Raw genomic sequence first — 9,757 nt, forward strand, 5'->3', positions numbered from 1 at the left:
GTTCGTCTAGGAGAGAAAGTTTAGCAGTTGTCTTGAAGAGCAAGTTTAGTAAATCTATAAATAGGGGTCTAGATTATTGTTTTTATTGATTATCTTTCTTTGTAGTTCGGGAAGTTTGTTTGATCATATGAATAGAGTTGAGGGTTGTCACATCAATATCTCGTGTTTGTTTGTTTCATCTGATTGTTTGAATAGTTTGTGCCAACATGATATATCATTAATATGTATATCTCAATTTTTTTTTCTTCAGATAATTCCAAAACACATTTTCTCCTTATGCTTATAAGCTTTGGCAATGATGTAGTGAAGGCTATAACTTGTGATATAATCCTGATTGACTCTCCATTTATTGTTAAAAGTCATATAGTTAATAGACTTTATGTTACATAAAAACCAAATAGTTGACAATGAACATGTTTAGAACACTTCACACTCAACCAAAACAACCTCACATTGTACATGATCCCAATCGAAGCATCTAATTGTATATGTGAGGAGTGAAGATCCACATATCACTTATATTGGTCATGTGCAAAGCTTAGATTGGGACCTGAATCCCTGACTTCGCCACTGATAGTCATTGTCAAGCTAAGGTTTTTGGAAAGTTAGGTCTCACTTAGTCAAATGTCTTCTAACTTTAAATTCTTTTATTTTATGTTTATTATAGAAGGAATATTTCATCATTTGAGGAGAGATTAAGATGGAACAAGTTCTAAGTCCCCGACCAAAATAAATGTTTTTGCACCTATTTCAATCTAGTGAGTTGGAAATAAGAAACCACATTCTCAATATCTCGTTAATATTGGATTGTATGGTAACTCTACTCTAGGCTAGCACCGTTTTTCCTCTAATCATGTCCTGGGCATTTAGTTCAATCTGAATGGTATGGAGTTGTAAAGAATTATAAGGCGTTCTATCTCTCTGGAAACTTTAGTGCTCGAATGACAACCTTAGTGAACAAGTTTCCGTATAAGGTTCAACTTAACTATGTCCTTCTATAAACATATGTATCTCCCAATGTTGTTGTCAAGTTAATTTTTCGCTTGCTTATTTTTAATTTAATAGGTATTCTGTTAAACCTTTTTTTTTTCAACATTTAAATCTACTCATAAATTATTACACATTTTTGACACAATGGGCTAGAATTTACACCCTTTAAAAAGATAAACTTTTATCTAACACTTTGGTATCGTGAGCCCATAGGTTTTTTAGTGTAATAATTATGATTTTTCTTTTCTTACAAGCCTTAATAAAAAATAACATGGATTAACAAAGAACCTTTAGTTTTGACTATTATAAAAAATAGTCACAAAATTCCAAAATAAAATACGAACACATCTTTCATTATAATATCTTTCCTTTAAAATTTACCATTGGAGCATTTGATGCCTATCTTTTCTATCTATGATCCCCACCCCACCCCCACCTTGTGACCAGAAAGCCCTCTCTTCCTCCCTGCTATCTTCCCACCACATAAATAGAAAAGCATAGTTCTTTCGGTTTCTCTCCCTTAAAAAGTAGGTCCTTGATTGCTTTTTCAATACCAAATATGTCAAATTGAAAGGGCTTTTGAGCACTATATATATATATATATATATGTTCCAATACACACTATAGGAGATTGTGAAAGTGATTTATGTTATAATCTTTCTTTCCTCCAAAAAAGTGAAGGTTGAGAGATACATATATATATATATACACACACATATAGAGAGAGAGGGGAGAGATAGAGAGATAGAGAGAGAGAGAGTGAGAGAGAGAGAGTGAGAGAGAGAGAGAGATTTTTCTAGACAACTCTCTCTTTTAAAATATTAAACCCTTTTTCTTCATCTCTCCTTCCAATTGATACCTAACTTCCAACTCCCCAACTCTCTTTTTCAAAGGATTCACAAGAGAAATGGTGAGTTCATCATCTCTTTCTTTGTCTTTAACAGTTATGAAGTTTGACCTTTGTATCTTGAAGTTGATCACTTATACAATTAGGGTTTAACTTTCTAGCTTGATTATGTTTTTCAGGAACTTGAATCACAAGAACAGTCAAACATATGGGAAGGCTATGTGGATTGGAGGAAGAAACCAGCAATCAAAGGCAAACATGGTGGAATGCTTGCTGCCTCCTTTGTGTTAGGTACTAAAGTCAAAGCCAAGATCAACACTTTTTATTAATAGGGTTAATGACTCTATATAATTATGAATATCTGAAAAAGCTTTTTGAAATCTTTAATCTTTCTTTATCAAATCATGATGTTTTATAAGTTTTTTTTGTGCAGCCGTGGAGGTGATGGAAAACCTAGCATATTTGGCCAATGCAAGCAACTTGGTGTTGTACTTGACAAAATTCATGCACTTTTCTCCTTCAAAAGCAGCAAATCATGTAACAGATTTCATGGGGACTGCTTTTCTTCTTGCCCTTCTTGGTGGCTTCTTATCTGATGCTTTCTTTACCACCTATCAAATCTATCTTATGAGTGCACTTGTCGAGTTCTCGGTACGTCTCTCTCCCTCCCTCCCTCCCACTCAATAAAAATATGACAGTATATATAATACTGTAAAATATAATTTACTTGTATGTACATCATAAGACATGATTAGAGATAGTGAGGAGAGTAACATGAATAACTACATAAATGTTATTGTAAATGTTTTGTATATCATATTCAAAACAATAAGTTTGTGTGTTCTTTTTATCTTGAACAACAGAAGTTTATCTTTACCTTCTGATTTTAAGAATTTGAACCAAACACTTCATATTTATGAGAGAAACACCATATTACTAGACCAATACATATAAATAAATACATTATACAAATCGCGTGTTTCTCAGCGTATCTTCATAATTTAACATATAGGTTTAACTTTGAGAAAAATAGAAAATGTATAGGAAAAAGGAAAGCAGAAAAACCGTGCCTGGCTAGCGTAGTTTGCACTTTACTAGTGGGAAAACGTGTCAATCTTTTGATTAATGCAAAAGTTTGGGTATGAATTGAATATTATTCGTTACATACATACATATAAATTAGTTATATGATGGCTAGGCTATAATAATAATAATAATAATAATAATAATAATAATAATAATAATAATAATAAAGGGAAAGTTAAAATAAAAATGAAAATTACGTACTAATTATGAGAATTAAGTATAGTAATATTGTAATTACATAATTACGCTATTTTTATATATAATTACTATACTTAATTCTCACAATTAACACTTTAATTTAATTTGTATTTGATTCAAACTCTAAAAAAATATATGTATAGGTTCTTTATTTAGTGAATATATATATATAACATGGATAATGTGACACAACCGTTACACATCGAATATTATCTTCGAGAAGACTAGTTGAAACGCCATCACCACTTTGGTGGGATGGTAAAGGCTTTGGCCTTTTGGTGAGAGGTCCAGGGTTCGATTCCTGGCATTGGCGGTATAATGTAAATAGTAGGAGGAAAGATTGAATGTTCAAAAAAAAAAAAAAAAAAAAAAAAGAAGACTAGTTGAAACATGTGAATCAAACTCGCCCCAGAAGATTCCCTTAATCCTACTCTACGTTAAAAGAACTTAGAATTTATTTAACACAACCACTTTATCATCATATCATACTTATGCTAGTCTTTTTCTCTCTCACACAAATCCAAGCTTTCTCTCACACACACTTTCATTATATCTTCAAAGAACCCTCTAATTGAATTCACCTTATTAGTTAGTAGTTTTATAACGATTTCATTAAGAGATAGTGTGTTTTGTTTAATAAAAATACATTTTAATGGTTTATAAAGTCTTTTAATGGTTAAGTTTTAAATACATACGAAAATAATTCAAAGATTACCACTTAATGTATCTTGATGATTTTGAGGATTGCAAAACAGCCCCTAAATAAATAAGGAACATATCTTAGAACCTCTTTCATTAAATTTCGGTGAATTTCAACCAGAAAAATCCTCCTTAATCCTAGACTTTCTTAATATAAATACGCCGCCCAATCCGAGGCTTCAACTTAAGGAATTGATCGATACAACGACTAGACTAATGAAATTGAAAACACATAGAACGAAGAAGGTCTTTAAAGGAACAAATAAATTCAATAAATCGATCATTCTCTAGTGTATTAAATGCATGAAGCTAGTAATCCTAGTTTTGAAATAATACTACTTTTCATTTAACGTTTGTTTAACTTAATTCGTCTTGTTTTGTTAAGGCGACAGTAATGACCAAGAAAAGTTGTCAACTATAATCAATATCGGTGTAAACAAGCTTGTTTGACTAAAATATCCAAACGATCCCTTTATCTGCAACAACCAAACCGTTAACTGAACCGAATTGAAGACTGACAGAATTGATTCGAATTTAACCAAATTAATTGAAAAGGGGTTATCGATTAATTTTTGCACCCATGGTTAAGAAAATTAACCAAACCGAAGCGAACCATTAATATTTTCATATATTTCTAGTTTTTAAAACAATCAATTCATGTATTTCTTGTTTTATATCCTTTCATTTCATGTATATATGCATCCATCTAATGTATTTTTACGTAATAATTTTAACCCAATTTGATTATGGTTATTAACCGAAACTGAACCAAAAACCAAACAGTTGAAAACCGATAGATTAATTCGGCTATGACTACTAACCGAACCGACTTGAACTATTCACACCCTGCTTTATCGAATCATGTCACCTAATAGTCCAGTAGTAACGTGTCTATTAAAATATATGAATTTATAAAATTACATTATCAGTTACAATAATTATGATGTATAGACTAATAATTAAAAAGGAAAGATGAATAAAAATACTAGTTTATGTTGGATTTATTTGAATAGGTTTAATGATTGTGGGTCCAGGCTCGTGTTACAACATCCACGTATATGATTAAAAATGGTGAAAACAAGGTGGACTTCGATACCATTAATGTTTTGTCTCTTGTCCCGATAAGACCGTTTCATCGATGCTTCATTATTTCTCAAAATATATAGTAGCCTTCCTATCTGTGTCACGTGGCACCACCTTTCACATGACACCTATAGATTTAAATATACACTTGTCACACATATATATCTATACCTACCATTTGAAGTCAAGCTAATACAACTTAGAAAAACTGACCACTTGTGTTCGTTCACCATGTGGGCATCGCCTAAATTGTGGATAATGCTCTTATCGACTGATTAAAGTATTAGGATCCAAGGATGTTGACCCAAGATTTTGGCCATTCTAGGAAGTGGGAACATGATCATGTTAATTAATGGTTATACAACTACTCACAACCCCATTTGTATAATAATACCAAAAATTTAAGGAAATTATAAAAGCTTGTATTTTCTACACGTTACACGCGGAATTCCATCCTTATTCGGAATTCCATCCTTATTTTGAATCCCCAAATTATATATATGATAACCTATATGAAACCTTTAAATTTGGGATGCCGTATTCAACCCATGTAATTATTGAATATATTTTTGTATAAATGGTTGTAAGTAAGAAAAAGAGAAAATATAATAAGAGTAGAATAAATAAGTACTATTTAATGAAATAAGTGGATCAATAGATACGGGGAATTAGATGTGGTAGATTTTTCTAAAGATGTTTAATTTTTAGGAATACATATGATGTTTAGTTAAATTATAGGTTTGAAGATGAGCAATCTATCATGAGCATGTTTTGAAACCCGGTTCAACTTGTTGGACCGAGAAGTCGAGAACCACTCACATGAGCGGTTTGATTTGCAGGCAAAGTGGGTATCAAACCTGTGCAACAATTATGATTTGGATGCATTAGAGATACACAAATAATTCATTTTTCCAATATAATTTCCACTTCCTAATAAATTTGAATAAAATTTCTTACATGGTTTATTGTAAGAAGTTTAAGCCTAAATATATTCATTTGTAAGCTAGTAATAATTTTAAGATATAAATAAATTACTTTTAGTATGCAATCACTTTTATAAATATTTTAAACGTGTAAAATATTCCAATACTTTAGTTAGTTGATATATATACGAAATTAAAAGCTGTCGAACCATCTCGGTTGGATATGCCTTGCCCAAAGTGCCATTTTAGTGGGTTGTTTAGATTTTGAGTCTATTTCCATAGATTGAGAAAATGACATCCACACAACCGACCTTTCCCAATATAGTGACAAAACTAATTATATTGTTGGTTGCAAATTAGTGGTATTTTCTTAAAATGGACTGAGATTTATGACTTGAACACCACATATATATTTGTTTGTATTAAATATTATGTTGTATTTACGGTCGACTCATATAATGTTCATTTGTGAATATCGACTCATATAATTAATAATATTCATCTGTGAATATGAATAACGCTTATTAAGTTTGCTAAGTTTTGACTAATATAAACAATCAGCATTGTCTTCAAGCTTAAGAACCTTTTTTTGCAATTGATATGGCTTCAATTGTTTCTTTCCCTATCTCACAGCTATTATCTAAGCTAGGTTTATATATTTAACTGGAGATTAGAATAATTAATTAGTCAAATAAATAAAATACTTTAAATATTAAAGTATCAAACTTAAAAGTGTTAGCATTATTTAAGTATACTTCTCTAAACATCAATTTAAAAAAAAAACAATTAAACATAAACGAGTAAGGGGCTGTTTGGTTCATTCAGATCTGAATGAGTCAGGTCTGAATGAGCCTCTGTCCCATTCAGCAACAATATCAAGTCTGAATGATTCAGACCTAATTTTAATCATTCAGATGTTTTTCTGTTTGTAACCAAACAGTCTGAAGTCTGAATGAATCAGATGTTTACATCTGAATGGTTCCATTCAGATGTAAACAAACAGCCCCTAAATGAATCGATCAACCCATTTATTTAACTTGTCGTTAATGGATCAACCTGTTAGTGTTTGTGTTAACTTGTTTAATAAACAGGGTATGTTATAGCCAACCTAAAACCTTGATACGCCCCTAACCAGTATCGAGGGACAGGCCATTGTTCATATAGTTGTTCTAACAGTACGTTTCCTGTGTTTGATCAGGGTCTAGTGATACTAACGATACAAGCCCGTTCATCGTCATTAAAGCCAATTAAGTGCGACTTGAAAGGAGGCACGGTCCCATGTCAACAAGTGCATGGTGTTAAAGCCATTGTTCTCTTTTCTGGCCTTTATTTGGTCGCTTTAGGTGTCGGAGGCATCAAAGGGTCATTACCCTCACATGGTGCGGAACAGTTTGACGAGAGCACAGCAAAGGGAAGAAAGCAACGTTCGACGTTCTTCAACTACTTTGTGTTTTGTCTTGCCTTTGGGGCTCTCATTGCGGTCACCTTCGTGATTTGGGTCGAAGACAACATAGGATGGGAATGGGGGTTCGGAATTTCTACGTTGACAATATTGTTGTCGATTCCAGTGTTCTTGGCTGGTTCCCGTTTTTATAGGAACAAGATCCCTTGTGGCAGTCCCCTCACTACAATCTTTAAGGTAAAGAAATGAATTTGGCTTTGGTCTGTTATAGCCGCCTAGAGCTGCAAATGAGCCGAGCTAATTCGAGTCAAGGTGCTCGAGGTAGGCTCTTAAACAACTCGATCCAGCTAGTTTATTTTTCAAAATTTACTATTTTTTGTACATCTATAAGAACAAAAAAAAATTAATATCCACATAATTTTATAATTTGTAAACTACAAATTTTATAATTTCCAAAGATAATATATGTATTTTAAATTCATAATTTGCACACATATATATGTATTAATAATTCGAGTTACAATTTTGTATAATTTTAGTATATTAAACTTTAGTGCTTCATTTAAATGAGCTAACGGTTGAGCTTACTGTGGATCAAAAATTAATATCCACATAACATATCTGGCCTGTATGATACGCAAGTTGTGTTCATGTTGACTATTAATATGCTTTATTACCAGGGTCGTGTTTTGGGGTTGTTATGCTGAAACCTTGATTAAACAAGTCGACCGTGAACATATTTAAATAATTTACTGTAACTCTCAGCTCTAACATGTTTTAAATGTTAACAATAACTTGATTACTTGTAAGACTCATTTAAATGAATAAGTTAACCGGACCATGTTCGGGTTTCAAGATTTTAAGTTTGTCTGGATTATAATTAATGTTTTTGACACGAATAAAAAATGATACAGGTATTGACCGGTGCGACACTAAACAACTACATTGCGAGAAGTACGAGCAATGCCATCGTGAGCATGTCATTGTCCCCGAACGATACCGTACCGCAACAACAACCCGTCACAAAAGATTCTGAAGAACTCGAAACCCCGTCTACGGGTCTCAAATTCTTAAACCAAGCCGCGATAGACAAACCAGCCTACGCCTTCCTTCGATGCTCGGTCAAACAAGTCGAAGATGTCAAGATCGTTCTACGAGTACTCCCGATCTTCGCTTGTACCATCATGCTCAATTGTTGTCTAGCTCAACTCTCCACATTCTCCGTACAACAAGCCTCGACAATGAACACCAAAATCGGTTCATTAAAAGTCCCGGCTGCCTCACTACCAGTTTTCCCTGTTTTGTTCATCATGTTAATCGCGCCAGTTTACGATCATATCATAGTCCCGTTTGCGCGAAAGGCTACAAAATCCGAAATGGGTGTTTCACACTTACAACGTATAGGAATCGGTTTAGTTTTATCAATAATGGCTATGGCAGTGGCGGCCCTGGTCGAGATCAAACGCAAGCGGGCCGCCACTAGAAATGGGCTCGAATCACATGAGCCCATACCCATCACATTTCTATGGATCGCTTTCCAATACTTGTTTCTTGGGTCTGCGGATTTGTTCACATTAGCCGGGTTAATGGAGTTCTTCTTCACCGAAGCCCCCGCGAACATGAAGTCGTTAGCGACGTCGTTGTCGTTCGCGTCTTTGGCTATGGGGTATTATCTGAGCTCGGTGATCGTGTCGGTGGTGAACAGCGCCACCGGCAGCTCCGGACACCGAGGATGGTTGTCCGGAGAAAACTTGAACCATTACCATTTGGAAAGGTTTTATTGGGTGATGTGCATTTTGAGTGCACTTAATTTTCTACATTATTTGTTTTGGGCTCACAGGTACAAATACCAATCTAGAGGGGCTAGATGTTAATTATGAAGATGTTGAAGGTGTATCGAGGAAACTTTAAACACAAAGAAGTTTCAAATATGACTTACATTTTCAGCAGGACTGGATGGATGGATGTACATATATAATTTATATAAGTATTAAAGGTTCTACTTACAGCGACAAATATGCTAAAGTAATTCAGAGGTAATTCGATATATATTTCTTTTTGTTTAGGTTGATTTTGTAAAAAAAAAAAAAAAAAAGTTGTCAAGATGATAAAGTTTTGTTATGGTATAAATAATATGCTGTTATTAATAGTTAGTCTGATTATTTTCTTATTGAATATGACAAATGAAATCATGATACTCAACTAGTGGTTTGTCCTAGTGTGTTGCAACGGGAGACCAGTGTATGTAGAGGATAAACATTTAGTTTTCGGTTGGTATCTACTTGGTTTGTTACCGAACTTGACTTTTAGGTTGTACCCATCAACTCGTGAACATAAATCAACCCTGTGCTCTTTTGTTTCTGTAAACATTTATATTCTTTATATTTTACAAGTAATATGTTTTAAGGCTAGAAATTCTATGTTATAAACATATTAGTTTTCGTTAATTCTACTTTATAACTTAAAATTATTGCTAATTTTATTTTGATTAAAAAATAATTGGATTTTTTTATTTGAATTTAGTTCGAA

The 9,757-nt window shown here is 33.1% G+C and overlaps 1 protein-coding gene across 1 annotated transcript; it reads left to right on the forward strand.

Moving 5' to 3' along the window:
• Positions 1–1,451: 1,451 nt before the first annotated feature.
• LOC143595081 (protein NRT1/ PTR FAMILY 4.6-like) lies at positions 1,452–9,297 on the forward strand. The gene is made up of 5 exons (XM_077074217.1): positions 1,452–1,900; positions 2,017–2,128; positions 2,271–2,488; positions 7,025–7,465; positions 8,143–9,297. The coding sequence occupies exons 1-5, from the start codon at positions 1,898–1,900 to the stop codon at positions 9,100–9,102; spliced, it is 1,734 nt and encodes a 577-aa protein (XP_076930332.1). The 5' UTR covers positions 1,452–1,897; the 3' UTR covers positions 9,103–9,297.
• The last annotated feature ends 460 nt before the right edge of the window (positions 9,298–9,757 follow it).

The sequence above is a fragment of the Bidens hawaiensis genome, unplaced genomic scaffold (assembly GCF_021521415.1).
Source record: "Bidens hawaiensis isolate Kalapana, Puna unplaced genomic scaffold, B.hawaiensis_p1.1 tig00044652_1, whole genome shotgun sequence".
Lineage (NCBI taxonomy): Eukaryota > Viridiplantae > Streptophyta > Magnoliopsida > Asterales > Asteraceae > Bidens > Bidens hawaiensis.

Coding starts and splice junctions, on each gene's coding strand:
- LOC143595081 (XM_077074217.1), top strand. Junction 2,489..7,024: donor GTGCACTTGTCGAGTTCTCG/GTACGTCTCTCT, acceptor GTGTTTGATCAG/GGTCTAGTGATACTAACGAT. Junction 7,466..8,142: donor CCCTCACTACAATCTTTAAG/GTAAAGAAATGA, acceptor AAAATGATACAG/GTATTGACCGGTGCGACACT.